The 14,108-nt window shown below is 49.6% G+C and overlaps 1 protein-coding gene across 2 annotated transcripts in view; it reads right to left on the bottom strand.

Moving 5' to 3' along the window:
* Positions 1-14,108, bottom strand: part of Col15a1 (collagen type XV alpha 1 chain) — a 185,439-nt gene that overhangs the window by 30,553 nt on the left and 140,778 nt on the right. For both annotated transcript variants that reach the window (XM_026786561.1, XM_013351949.2), the window contains 8 exons: positions 13,730-13,822; positions 12,535-12,660; positions 12,007-12,069; positions 3,390-3,425; positions 2,898-3,038; positions 2,653-2,721; positions 1,778-1,813; positions 1,595-1,678 (listed from right to left, as the gene is read on the bottom strand). In XM_026786561.1, the coding sequence (XP_026642362.1) occupies positions 1,595-1,678; positions 1,778-1,813; positions 2,653-2,721; positions 2,898-3,038; positions 3,390-3,425; positions 12,007-12,069; positions 12,535-12,660; positions 13,730-13,822 (648 nt within the window). The remainder of the gene's footprint in view (positions 1-1,594; positions 1,679-1,777; positions 1,814-2,652; positions 2,722-2,897; positions 3,039-3,389; positions 3,426-12,006; positions 12,070-12,534; positions 12,661-13,729; positions 13,823-14,108) is intronic.

Below are 14,108 nucleotides of genomic sequence, written 5' to 3'. Positions count from 1 at the left end.
GTGAGTGGATGGATGGATGGGTAGATAGATGGATGGATGGATGGATGGATGGATGGATGGATGGATGGATGGACAGACAGGCAGGTATACATCTGATCCAGCCACAGTTCAGCTTCTCTCTATCACTCCAGTAACCCCCAAGCCTGCTACCCACTGTCAGCGAGTTCCTGGTGTCCTGACACAGCCAGCACAGTTCTGTCTCCTCCCATGACTCAGGGTGCTGCTGCCACCAGAACACTGAGAGTCACCGAGAGTCCTATCCGCATGCCTGCTCAGGAAAATTCTCCTCTCTTGTCTAGACGCCGCCCAAAGATACTTCCTCCAGAAAGTCCTCCTTGATTTCTGCGGGCTATGGGTCACACTCTGCCCCAGACATCTTCTTAACTGCCAGGAGTGCTTGCCTCTTAGTTGACTCTAAGCCCCGGGTCTGGTGCAGACCATGAGTGTAGGAATGCTTGCATCAGTGTTTCTTTTTGTTTGTTTATTTGTTTTGTTTTTTTTTTCAAGACAGGGTTTCCCTGTAACTTTGAAGCCTGGCCTGAAACTAGCTCTTGTAGACCAGGCTGGCCTTGAACTCACAGAAATTCAACTGCCTCGACCTCCGAGTGCTGGGATTAAAGGCACGTGCCACCACCGCCCGGGCATGCATGTTAATGGTAGGCACAGAGATTTAAATGGCCCTTCTCAGATAAGGACAGGCAGAAGACCTCATAGGAGGACAGGCAGGTTATCAAGTCTTTGTTTGTGATATGGATTAATTATGACATCAAAATCACACATTACTATTTCTCTGGGAATGGGGGTCAGTGTGGGGAGAGCTTGCTCTGCTCATCTGTGCAGAGAGCTTTCCAAGTGAAAATTTGGAATTTGTCTATTAATAGTTTTAAACCAATTGCTAAAGAGACATCCAATGAGATCATCTGAAGATGCCTCCCTGACAAGAACTGGCCCTCAGGGGTATGATCTGAGGGTAAACCTCAGGGTATATATCTGGCTTCTCTTGGTCTCTTTACTCTCACCCCGGAAGATGGAGGATGCTTTCTGATGGCAGTTTGGGGCATGCTCAGCACTGTCCTTCTCTCTCTTGTCTGACTCTGGAGTTAGTGAGCAGGCCTGTGTGGCTCTCCTACAGGGCAGAGGCCACCAGCCTCCACATACCTCTGCCATCATTGAGCAGGTATATACCGCTCTCCCACAGGGCGAAGGCCGTTAGCACGCCTTTGCCAGCAGTGAGCAAGTGATCTCAGGCCTGCGTCTCCAGCTTTGACTTTCTTTCTTAACTAGTTCAGAACCCTCAGTCAGCTGAGAAGACAAGCCAGATTTATTTGGGACTTCCTCAAGTTCCAGTACTTTCTAGGCTGCTCTCTGACCCCTGATCTTGCCAAGCAGAAGAGTCGACTCTGCAGGTCGTATGTAGGAGAGCGGTGGCATGGAGGGGGTAGGGTCAAACAGATAGGTGAGCTTGCTGGGCAGGTGTAGGCTCTGACACTCTACATAGCCATCAGCCCTGTCGTCCTGAAGGGTCGGGTGGCCTGCTGTCCCCTTTAGTAAAGCAGAAGGCACGTGGCCAAGCTCCAATCTGGATGATACTCACAGTGGACAGGACCTCGACACGCCCAGGGGGCCCTCTGGGCCCAGGGGGGCCCACAGTGCTGGTTCCGTCCATTCCCCGTTCACCCTAGTTATAGTAGAGGGAAGTAAGAACAAAGCTCTCAGTCCATGGATAATGCTTCTATAACCTTCTAGAAAGACCCCCACCTCAGATGGGCTAACTTACCTTGGGTCCTTGTTCTCCTTTTTCTCCTTTGGGACCCTGACAAAAATAACCAAACAATGAAGAGACATTCTTTGGTTTCCTCCTGTCTGCGGGTGTGTTCGGCCTAACTGGCATCTTGCCAACTCTCCCTAATTTCTGCAATCAATGCTATACCAGGTGATGGAATCAAAAAGTGGGGGAAAATTCCCTTCCCAGGGTGAGAAGTGCCCACAGAAGGCAAGCCTCAGAGACCCTTTCCCAGCCCGCAAGTGTCCCCTGACTCCACCCTCGGATCCTGTGTATACATGACGCTCCGTTTTCTGTGCCAGAAGTTATTCCCTGGGCACTTGGCATTTTTTCATGTCACAAAGATCATAAGATCCAGTGGAGGGTCTTCATGCAGGCATATCACAAAGGACAAGGGCAATGCCTTCTGGGGATGAGGGAGCACACAGGGCACCTGCTCGGAGCACAGCATTTTTAAAGGGGGCAAAGTGACTCTAACATGGTGACCGGAAGCCATGAAGCAGAGATGGCCAGTAGTGAGGAACTGGCCAGCGGGGACAAAGATGACTATCAAGTTTCCCTACGTGAGTCTGTGCAAAGCTTCTATGTGGCCCCTGGAGAAAGAGCCTGCGATAAATACCTTACAGGCTGCGCAGCTCGGGGTCAGCAATAAGCACCTTACAGGCTGCAATAAGCGCCTTAGAGACTGCACATTTTGGACCCTGTGATGAGTACCTTACAGCCTTCAATGGGCACCTTACAGGCTGCACGGCTCAGGGCTGGAGTGTGACTCATGAAAAAGAGAAAGGCCAGGTGCCCCACCCCCATCTCTTCACTCAGGTATGATAGCAGGACAGTGCTCATAAAATGGTTCGTAAAAGTCTACTTACACTTGGAGAAGAGGGTCCCATGAGTCTAGGTTTGCTCAGCGGCTGGATGTTCCCAGAGCCTTCGAAGTCCTCGGGGAGAAGGAGAAGCAAGGATTTCAGAACTCACTGCCAAGTGGAATGCTGGGAACTGGGGGCTCGCAGGGAGCTCAGCAAAACCTCTACCCTCGGGTCAGTACCCAGTGTGCTGTGCCTTCCAATGGTCCTTTCTAACCATCACTCTGCAGCCACGGAAAGGGCGAAAGTACCTCAAATCCAAGTTCTGTTGTACATCCAGGGCCTGGGGGTCCAGGGGGTCCAGGAGGCCCCGGTGGTCCCATGACCCCAGGAGTGCCAACTTGTCCGTTTTTCCCTGGGGGTCCTGGTAAGCCTCGGTTGCCAGGGTCTCCCTGTAAGGAAGACGACAGGATAGTTACCAGCTGCAATTCCGCCGTGGAAGAAGAGTGTGTGCACCTGAGTCAGAAGATGACTCCTTGACGCTAATTACGTTGGGAAATTCTCTGATGGGCGCTGCTTGATGGCCCAGAGCAGCTGCTTCGCTAATTGACATTCCCCTTTGCCAACGTGCTCACCAGAGCGGTGAGGAAGGGGGAGCGTTCCCAGCTGGCCTCTCTTCCCTGAGCCACTGCTCTGAGGAGTGCTTCTCTCTGCCCTGTGACATTTATGGGTTCACTCCACTGGCCCGGGGGTACACTGATAGCAAAGGGAAGAGGGGGCAGGGAAAAGCTGTTCTCAATTACCTTCTCGCCAGCCGAGCCGTTAGGTCCTCTTGCTCCCTGAAACACATGAACACAGGGGCCAATTAGGATGTGTCGGACTAGTCCTGCTTAGAGGAAAATACAGCATTAAAGTCGTTGAGAATAGCAGGATACAAAGGGATTGTTCCATCTGGGTTTGGCTGGTGTCTCCAAGCTGAGCACACTACCATGGCTATCAGTCTACTGAACAAGTCAGGCCCAAACCTTGAGAAACCCATTCCTCAATAATTAACCAACTCTGCCCCCCCCACTTTGAGATTAAACTAAAGCAGTTGGCATGAAGCAGACTCACACTGAGGAGGCTGACTCCCACCCCACCCTCATCCTCTGCCATGACGGAGGTTAAGGGGTGCTTCCAGTCTTAAAGCAAGAGAAGAGGCAGTGGCTAATTCTGATTATCGGTTTAGTTGGGTTGAGGAGCACCTTGAAGATCTGAGAGCACACTTCTGGGCATGTCTGTGAGGGGTCTCCAGAGAGCATTACAGAGGAGATCAAGACCTGCCCTGAATATGGGTAGCACCTTTCCATAGGCTGGGGGCCCATGGGTCAAGTTGGAAGAAACAGGGAGCCAGCTAGCACAGCATCCACACCACCCCAACCTCTCTCTCCGCTGCCAAGGGAGTTCCCAGATTCGTTCTGCTACATCTCTTGCTGCCATGCTTCTGCCTCACCATGGCCCAGACACAAACAATGGAGCTAGGCAAGCAGGCCTGAACTTCTGCACTTGTGAGCCCAAGTAAGGCTGTTCCCCTGCGGGAGACGGTCCAGACATTACGTGGCCACACAGAAGCTGTGACATTGATTATGATATGCCCGCCACTGAAGACTTCATCTCTCCTTGCCTCTTTCCAGGGCTAGATCAAACCCATAGAAATAACCCACATCATCCACAGGCTGGGTGGCGAGTCTACAATACCCATCCTCAACTAAGATGGGAGTCACCTGGCCTGAAGTAACTAGGAATGCCAGCGTGAAACAGACAAGAAGCCGACAAGGAAGCCATGGGGAGGAACTGTAGAGACCGGAAGGCCCTGCATAGTGGTGGAGAACACAAAAGCAGGAGGCAGCCCAGGAGGAGGCAGAAGTAAGGGTGACCCTGGAGGAAGCAGAAGTACCCTAGGAGCCTATGACAGGGAGACAGGCTGAGTTCCTACATCAGGACGGCCATCCAACACCAACTAGCTCCCCTCACCTTCAAAGCACACCCCTGTCAAAGAGCACCTGTGAGTGCCCTAGTACCACATTAAAAAATACGAGTTCTAAGCCGGGCGGTGGTGGCACACGCCTTTAATCCCAGCACTTGGGAGGCAGAGGCAGGCGGATCTCTGTGAGTTCGAGACCAGCCTGGTCTACAAGAGCTAGTTCCAGGACAGGCTCCAAAACCACAGAGAAACCCTGTCTCGAAAAACCAAAAAAAAAAAAAAAAAATACGAGTTCTTTTCAGGAGCGAGGTGGGGTAGAGATCTGGAAGCTTAGAAGGTGCATGGGCACCCAAAATGAGATCAGTTTTGGAGGAACCCTGCCTGATGGACAGTCTACTCTTACCACACTTACTGAGAAACTCACAAGCCTCAGACGCAGTCACTGCCCACTTCCTTAATGGCCTGTGCCAACAGCGGCCTAAGAATGAAACGGAAATGCCAATTTTGAAAGCAAACACAGAGGAAGAACCAGCGATCCGAGGAGAGGCAAGACTGGGAAGGAGACAAAGTCAACAACAGAACAAAGGGAGCCAATGCAACCAGAACTTTAATATGCTCAGAGAGAAAAGGGACGGTACCGTATAACCATGAAACAAGAACCAACTATTATGAGATGAGAATTAGCTCAGAATAATGGGTATGAAAAAGAACCAGTTAAGAGTCATGGATATAAAAACATATCATGGTTAAAAATGAAGAACTCTATGGGAATAAAAGAGATATATCCCAAAGAGAAAATTAACAGAGAAAACCAAAGACCAGGCTACAGAATTGCTCCAAAAGGCAGTACAAAAGAATAAAAGACCCAGAAAGAATGACCAAATGGAGCTCAGAGGATAGGCAGGAATTCCTATATCTGATCAAATAGAATGTAAAAATAAAGAGACTAGAGAAAGCAGCATGAGAGAGCAGTAACTGGACAACCCTGCACTTGACCTCGGCAGAAGGCAGAGGGGCTCTAACTGAGCACTTCTGGAAAACCAGGAAACAAAAACACCACAATCCAGAGGGCTCCAGAGTAAACAACACCCCACCCAAGGCTAGTGAGTACCAAATGGGAGAATACATCTTTTAAAGAATCCTATCCAGTGACAGGACATGGGGATTTCAATATGTCAAGAAAAAAAAAAGGACTCCTGAAATTTGCCAAAGGAAAAAGACAGATGGCCTTAGGTAGGTTGAGCATGGCAGCTAAATCTGTCCCAGAAAACAGCAAGACTACCTTCAAATCTCAGGGGCAAATGGTTTCAAATTTAAAATTGCATACACTGCTAAATAAAACACAATGTCATTATTATGGTTCAGAACTCTCTATCTAGACCAGGCTGGCCTCAAACACATAGAGATCCACCTGCCTCTGCCTTCTGGGTGCTAGAGTTAAAAGCGTGCATCTGCACATTAGGCTAAAAGGAGAATTTTAAGCAGCCAAAATCTAGAAAGTTTGCACAGACCCGCTCTGAAAACACTACAGGGATACGGTCCTGCAAGAATAGTTGAGGAGGAAGCGCAGAATGTGGGAAGCAGTGAAAGGTGACTGCTTTTGGAACTACACATTCACTCAAAAGGTTGCCGAAGGCAGGACTTCTCTCCTTCCATCTGAGTCCAGCACACTTCCTCGTCCAGTGGCTTGGCCAAGACACAGGTAGGAAGCCAGGAACTGAATAATTCTCAGGTTCCTTCCAGCTGGCTCTGGGAACGCTTGCTGGAGATGAGCCTAAACAAAGTTCTTCAGATGACCAACAAAAGTAAGAGCAACCCTGGGAAGCCCGGCACTGAGACAAGCCACCCATAGACCCAGACAGCCATTCTCCCTCTTTCCAGGCTCTCTGCTCAGCCACTGCAATAGTCTTCTTCAGGCCCCAGGGGGCTCCCTGTGTGAGGCTCAGGATTCTCTGGTGAGGGCTGTCCGGGAGTGTTGGGATGAAGACAAGTGCCTGGTCTGTGTGGGGCATGAGGACAAGGTTCCACATCTCAATAATAGTTCCTTGGTTGGGAGACCCTGCTCAGTCCTTGGGCTAATGATGGGGACAGTGCAGAAAAAGCATTGGACCTGTCGGAGGAGGCACCAGACCCCAGGCAGGGAGAGCGTGCTGGAGTGCACCGAATTGTACACCCAGATCACTCGGTAGCTGGTCCTAGGGAGCCTGGCAGAACCCCTGGTGCCTTCCTAGCCCAGGAGCCACCAGGGATGCAGAAGGAAATAGAACTCTAAGCAGATGAAGTAGCCAGGACCAGAGCCATCACCCCCACCCTGGCCCACCCTGGGAACCAACACAGGCAAACTGAGCAATTGAGTGGGACCTTCTGCCTGGGGCAGAAACGTGACTCCAGTACTGGGTTCCTATTGAGCTGCTAAAAGTCAAGGCTGCAGTCTCTTAATTCTATTCCTCTTGGGCGTGAGCAGTTAGACTTTGCAGACGACTGGCTTCAGCCCCTCCTTAAGAAAAGTATCTACCTCTAGCCACACATCAAGCCAGCAGCAGAGATCTTATAATCACATTTAAAACTGCCCCATCTCTGAGGGCATTCAGCTGTGCTTCCAACTGATGCCATTAAATAGAATTATTATCACGAAGTGGGAAACTGCATTGTTTTCCATTACTTTCCTAGTCTGTTTAAGCCAAATGCACCCACCTTGTAGCAGGTTGAGAGGAAGTTCTAGAAGCATCTGAGTCCCTGATCTTTCTCTCTGATTATTTTAACACAGCTTGAACATGCTGAGAAGGTAGGGCTTATGTCCGGTTCACGGCTCACGGGTATGGGGGCCAGCAGTTTGGAACATGAGCAGTTTAGTCAGGGGATGAAAGACTCTAACCTATTAGAACGTTCATGAGTGAGTAGGGTGAAAATTGAGAGCTTTAATAAGTAGTTCAGGAAATAATTTGCTCTTCCGAAACGGGGCAGTAGCACACACCACTCCTTAGCCGGAAAGAATTTGTGTGCATCGAGTCTAGGCACTTTCTTGGAACTCCACCTAGTAGAGCCACGGGGTTATGAGTGGGAAACTGTACAGGCTCACCCTCCACAGCAGAATGAGTCACAATAGGGCTCTGTGTCACAAGATCATAGTTCAGAATTTTAAAAAAAAAATATATATATATATATATTTTCCGCTTTGAAACAAGGTTTTACTATGTAGCTCTGGCTGGCCTGGAACTAACTATTCAGACTAGGCTAGCCTCAGACTTTTAGAGACCCTCCTGTTTCTTCCTCCACAGCACTAGGAATACAGGTGTGCACTACCATGCCTGGCCTGTAGTTTAGAATTTGTGCTGATCAATCTTGACTGTCAGCTTGATTGGCCTGGCAGTGTTGAGATCAGCAAAGCATACTTCCGGGCATGTCTGTAATGGTGTTTCCAGAGGGCATTAAATAAGGAGGGGACGCCAGCCTGAATTGGGTTCAGATGGAACAGAAGTGGAAAAAGGAGAGCTCCTAGCTCAGGCACGCACTCTGTTTTCTGACCAACATGAGCTGCTTTGCACCTGCCCCACCACGGGCTCCCACCATGATGGCCTGAGCCTCTGACTTCTCTCTGCCCCACCACAGACTCCCACCATGATGGCCTGAGCCTCTGACCTCTCTCTGCCCCACCATGGGCTCCCACCACTACGAGCTGACTTCTCTAAACCTGAAAGCAAATGCTCCCACCTCTTCTCAGGTGTTCTGTCACAGCACAAGAAGGCTAACATAAGTCATTAGCAATTCTGACTAACTGTGGTAAACTAAACTATCAAAGGCATTACAAGATGTCAATATATAGGAGCACAGAAGGAGACAGCAGATATGTAGCCTTTCTTCTTTTTTTTTTTTCAGGTTTGTCTGCTGAATTTGTTCATGGAGTTAGTATTAATAATAATTTCATCTCAGGAGCCCCTACAGACTTCAATCTCTTTGGTTTCATAGAAGCCTGGCATGCAAATGTTGTGCCAAAGCCAGCTGCTAGTGAAAGAGAGAAGACAGAAGCCAAGCCAATACTGTGATGTGCTGGACTTCAAACACAGCTGGTTTCTGGATTCTGGGCAAAAGCAGCACGATGCTCAGAGTCCTCAAGGGTACCCTGATGTTGTGACATGAACCACGTTCCAAAGCAGATTGGGATTGCTAAGAGATGGGGACAGTGGTGATGATTTCATCAAATTTCTCTTGTAACTTACGAAAAGACAGAAGTTGGGTCTACAGTGACATTTCCAGCCCAGAGAGATTACTCTGAGACAGTTCTTGGGAGTTCAAGGTTCCCCATCGATTCTGGGTAGTTGAGAAAACTTCAGAGGACAGACTTTTCCTGTGTGGGTGTCTCAGAACCTTCTAAGGCTGAGGAATAACTCGAATGCCCTGGATCCTGATGACTCCATGCCCTCAGTCATTGCAAAGCTGGGAGCAGAAGCTGCAGTATATAAAGCAGTGTTGTCTGAGGACCCTGCTCTCTAGCAGGCTCTTCAACTTCCCTACCAGATGTGCTCTGCAGCTGGGAAAGTAGGCCACTTCCATCTCCTTCTGCCTGGGATAAAGGTGTCAGTTCAACTTAGTGTGGGGAAAATAAAAGATACTTCTATTTATACTAAACATCATAAGTAATCTACTGGATACATTCTTACTGACCACCCTTGATGACAGGTTCATGTGTGATAATGATGGTTATATATAAGTGTATTAAATTTCCCAGACGAGTAAATCAAGTCTTATTCATTATGTGTAGGGGAGGGGCCTCACTTTGAGCTGGGCGTGGGAGTGCACACGTGTAAATCCTGTATTTGGGAGGGATAAGAAGGGGTATTAACATTCAAGGCCATCCTCAGCTTTTACAGAGTTTGAGGTCAACCTGGGCTGCATGGGACTCCGTCTCGCAACAAGAACACACACACACACACACACACACACACACACACACACACACACACACACACACACCACACACACACATTGAGATAATTGCCTGGGCTGTTCTGTGTGCCTGGCAAATAGCATGAAAAAAGACTTCCTACAGCTCAGTCTATCCAGCCATGGGAGGCACTGTCTAGGCCTTATTGATGAAGCTGTGTAGGTCACAGCAGACCCTGGCAGGAGATGGGGTCAAATGTATCACTGGTCCTCCTTCTCATAAGGGTTCCAAGACACTTGTTTCTGACGTCTGGTTGCCCTTCAACTCTCCAAATGCAAAAGAGCAAGTCCTTCTAGAATCTGCTTTTGCTTAATCCAAAAGCAGTCCATGTACCCGGCACAACATGGGGCCTCTTAACAAGCCCCGGGGATAAACCAGCAAAACTGATCCCAGCAGTAACCCAGGGCAGGGCCACTCTTCCTGCCTGCTGCTCTATGAGCTCTATGAGCTGCAGCTGCAGCAGGAGCAGCACACGGGTATCTTCAGGCACAGACAGTGTGGGAGGACCAGTCTCTGGTTTGGAGGCACTGGCAAGGTAAGTGTGGGTTGGCGGTGCTTCCTGCAGACCTAGATTTCTTACGAAACCATCAGTTTGCATAAGATGAGTTCCCTTAAATCTCACAGTTGTGTCTTTTTCTGAGAAATTCATTTGCAACCAAAATCAGACTACTCTTTCCATTAAGTTGGTGGAAACTGGCTTGGATTGAGTGGCCAGGGTGTCCTGGAAGGAAGTATTTCAAACATGTTCATAGAGGTGATGCCCTGGGGCCCAGGCTCCTATCCAGTGGGTGCCTCGAACCCTCATTCACTCTGTTAGCACATCCCTAGTGCAAACTGCCTTTTAAAAACATTTATTATCTCTCTTTGCAGAAAGAGACTTGTCCTCATTTTGGCTGGGAAGGCTGCAGGGGCAGGAATTGCCTTCTCCCAGGAGCACTAGCATAGACAGTGGGCAGACAGACCTGCCAACAAAGACTGAAAGCAGGCTAACCAGAAACGGTAACTTAAAATGGTTTTTGAAGAATAACCCACTTCTTCATAAAAGACTAATAGAGGCCTGTGCCAGTTGAAAGGCTGTTTCCACTCTATGGCAGGATAGGATGTAGGGTACACAGGCTGGCTAGCATCTTCTGTGTCACTGGTTAGTTCTCAGTGACATTTACCACATGTTGACAGAAAGAGGAAGGAGGACGGGTGCTGGAAAAGTTGAGAGAAGTCGGGCATTACGTGACATCTATAACTCTAGCGCTAGATGCTTGGGAGAGGAATCACAAGTTTGAGGCAAGCCCCAACTGTGTAGCATGCCCCTGCCTCAACAGACCTCAAACAAAATACTAACCCCAAATGAAAGAACGAGGAGGAAGACATTCAGGGTCCCCCTCACCTTATCCACAGTTCTACTCAGTGGTTTCAGTTAGCCACAGGTTGAAATTATTAAATGGAAAAATTCCAGAAATGAGCAAGTCACAAGGTTGATATTGCACACCATTTTGAAGAGCGTAATGGAATCCTTCAGCTTCCTGCTCCATCCATCCTAGGACAGGAGCAATTCCTTGGTCTAGCATATCCCGCTGTGTACATTACCCACCCACCAGTAACTTAGCTGCCACCTTGTTATCAAACCAAGTATGGAATCATCCACCCGTTCCTTAACCTTTGTTTTACTTAATAATGACTCCAAAGTGAAGAGTAGTGATGTTAGCGATTTTGTTATATTGTTACGATTGCTCTATTATATCATTAGTTATTGCAGCTAATTTTTGTTGTGCTTAACTTAGAAATTAGATGGATACAAATGCACAAAGAACATAATCTGTATGTGTGGGGAGTGGTCTTGCAACACAACGCTTAGGATAAAGGAGAGTCACTGTATCTGAACTGGGCCTTGATGACAAAGAGACATGGCAGTCCAGACGAGGCAAATAACACATGCAGATTTAGAAGCTGGCAAAGAGGAGCACGCAGCAACTGGCTTGTTGCTCTGAGCTGGAGCAGTGAGCGGTGGGCTCTGCGCTGTGGAGACAGCTGGTGCTAATGAAGATGGGCATTAAGGCTTCAGTGGCAACAGAGTGCCATTAGCATTTTCTCAGGAGCCAGTGAGTGCCCACTACATGAAGGTGGGTGGGCATAGGGGGGTGACTGTGGGTAGAAAGGGCATCTGTGAGGGTCCTAATGCTACACGGTAGGCAGAAAGAGATGTCTGGTTGGGATGCACAGAACGGTCACAGGTATGGAAGTCACTCTTGACAACTGGCCAGTGATGACAGGGAAGGGACGAGAAGACGGAGCCTGGGAAGACAGGCTCCAGGGTGGATGGCGGCAGTGCCAGTCACTGATGCTAGGGCATACAGGAATGGGAAGGGGAAACAGACGAGAAAACTGTGAACCGAACCCAATGGTGGGATGGACATCCAATAGAGATGACCAAAGAGAATAACAGAGAACAAACTCAGGTTAGAGGTCGGAGAGTGGCCAGGCTGGCTCCCTATGTTGGGACCTCATACCATCCCCATACCTTCTGTCCTTTCATCCCAGGCTTGCCAGAGGCTCCATCAAGTCCAGGCTGTCCCTCGGGGCCCTGCGGAACATATGACAATCAGCCCACAGCATGGCTGCTAAAGACCACACAAAACCCCACCTAGGAAGTAGGGAAGGTTGAGCGGACAGGAGGCCAGTGAGCACAGGGCTAGCTGCTGGTGCCCCAAGACAAGCATCCTCTGCTCTCTGAGTCTCCTCGGAGGAGGAGGACATCAGGAGTAGCACAGGACCAGATGGTCTCCAAGGCTTTCCCACACCAGGTCTAACACTGGTGTCCTGTGGCAGGTTCTGAAATCTCCATGAGCCTGCACTCCTACCCCGCCCCCATATGAATCAGGAAAGCGGTGCATCAGGCATGTTCTTGGTTGTCCTTCCGTGGAGTCTCAGAAATGACCCAGAAGGGGAAGATTTTGGTCCCCAACCTTGGGTGGTGCTGGGTCTGTAATCTGTCTGTGAAAGGAAGCCCCACAAGCACAGAGTGAAGAAGGAGGCTTTGGTTGCTCACCGGAGGTCCTGGCTCACCGGTAGCTCCATCCTCTCCAGGAGAGCCAGGGGGTCCCATGAAAACGTCCGTTCCTGGTTTTCCTGGAATCCCGGGTGATCCAGGTGGGCCTGGGGGGCCCGGAGGACCCTGAAAAACAGTGTGTTGAAAGTAATGAGGGAGGGTGAATACACCAAGTTTTTTTTTCGTTTAACCTCCTTTCCAATCCTCGTAACACTCCCATAAGGAAAGAGTGGGGTTCCCACCTTGCAAAAGGAGCAACTGGGGCTCAGTGAGGTAACACAACTCAAGGAATCATACACACATGGCTGAAAAGCAGTGGAGCTGGCATTTGAATGTAAGGTCTTCCAAGCAGCTCACACCAGGCTTTCTCCCCAATGGCGTATACGATAAAGAACCAATGAGCTGGAGTCCCAGAGGAACCCCGGATAATTCTGCTTTCTAATTGACTGTAAGGTCAGCCAAACAGCCTGTGTTTGACCTCGTCCTAAAACACTTTGCAAAGTGGACTTGTTTCCCCAGCTTCCTGCTGGCTGTTGAGTCTCACCAGCCAGAGACTGTTCCTGGTAGATCCACAGGGCTTTCACACCACGGAGCCCAGTGGGGGCAGCTAAGTGGAGCATCAAGCTGGAACAGCATGGCGGCTCAGGGGAAGGGCTGGAGAGAGGCCTGGGCCCAAGGATGGAGTAACAGCTACATGGAGAACCAGCCACACTCCCCTGTGGGTAATTTAGAGAGGACTAGTAAAGCCAGCCTTGGGCACGCCAGATGTATCACAGGCACCAAGAATGGGCCAAGAGCAGACTGGGGGCCAGGGAGGGTTTCACGCTGGAAACTTACCATGAAATGCTATCCAAACAGAGAAGGGACCAGGCTAAGTCTTTCATAGGTAAAGGGTAGGGTGGGAGTCATGGGTAGAAGTGAAGGTCAGTGAACAAACTTGCTATGAAGAGATAGGAGCAGCTTCCAGAGAAAGGAAGAGGGTGGAGAAGAGAGACATCTCAATGCAAATCTAGGCTCGCACTTGGCTAAAATGAGACGGAAATGTCAAACGTGAAAATAAAGGGGAAATGTATGATGATCCCCACAGACTCCAGGAAACAGTCCCTAAGGACCTGTCTACTTTCATTGGTTGCCTGACCCCATGACGTTCCCTCCCGGGTCCCCAACACCAGCCCCCAGCACCCCTAATACTCACTCTCAACAGATCCTCATTGCCCACAAAGTCTCCAGAGCCTGAGCCCACATCTGAGTCCAAAACAGGGCCAGAGCCTTCAGTCTCCACTCCTACCTGCAGAAAAAAGAAATTCCCACAAGGAGATTCAGGAACCAGTCTCCACAGACGGCCATGCCGCTTCAAGTGCTCCCATATTCGGTAGCCTTAAAATGTCTGTGGCCAACTTCTGGCCTCACCTCTATTCCCCTATCCAGTGGGAGTCCGGCCTTAGCCTCCCCATCATTCAGCCTGCAGGTGGCCTGGTCTCAGCATCCTATTAATCCCTTCTGTTTCTTCTCCAGGGAACTCCTTAGTTTCTAGGTGGCCTCCGGTGTGAAACCACCCTGAAGGTGAGGCTTGG

Source organism: Microtus ochrogaster, linkage group LG5 (assembly GCF_000317375.1).
Source record: "Microtus ochrogaster isolate Prairie Vole_2 linkage group LG5, MicOch1.0, whole genome shotgun sequence".
NCBI classification, from domain to species: Eukaryota; Metazoa; Chordata; class Mammalia; order Rodentia; family Cricetidae; genus Microtus; species Microtus ochrogaster.
This window is presented reverse-complemented; position numbering and strand designations above follow the sequence as displayed.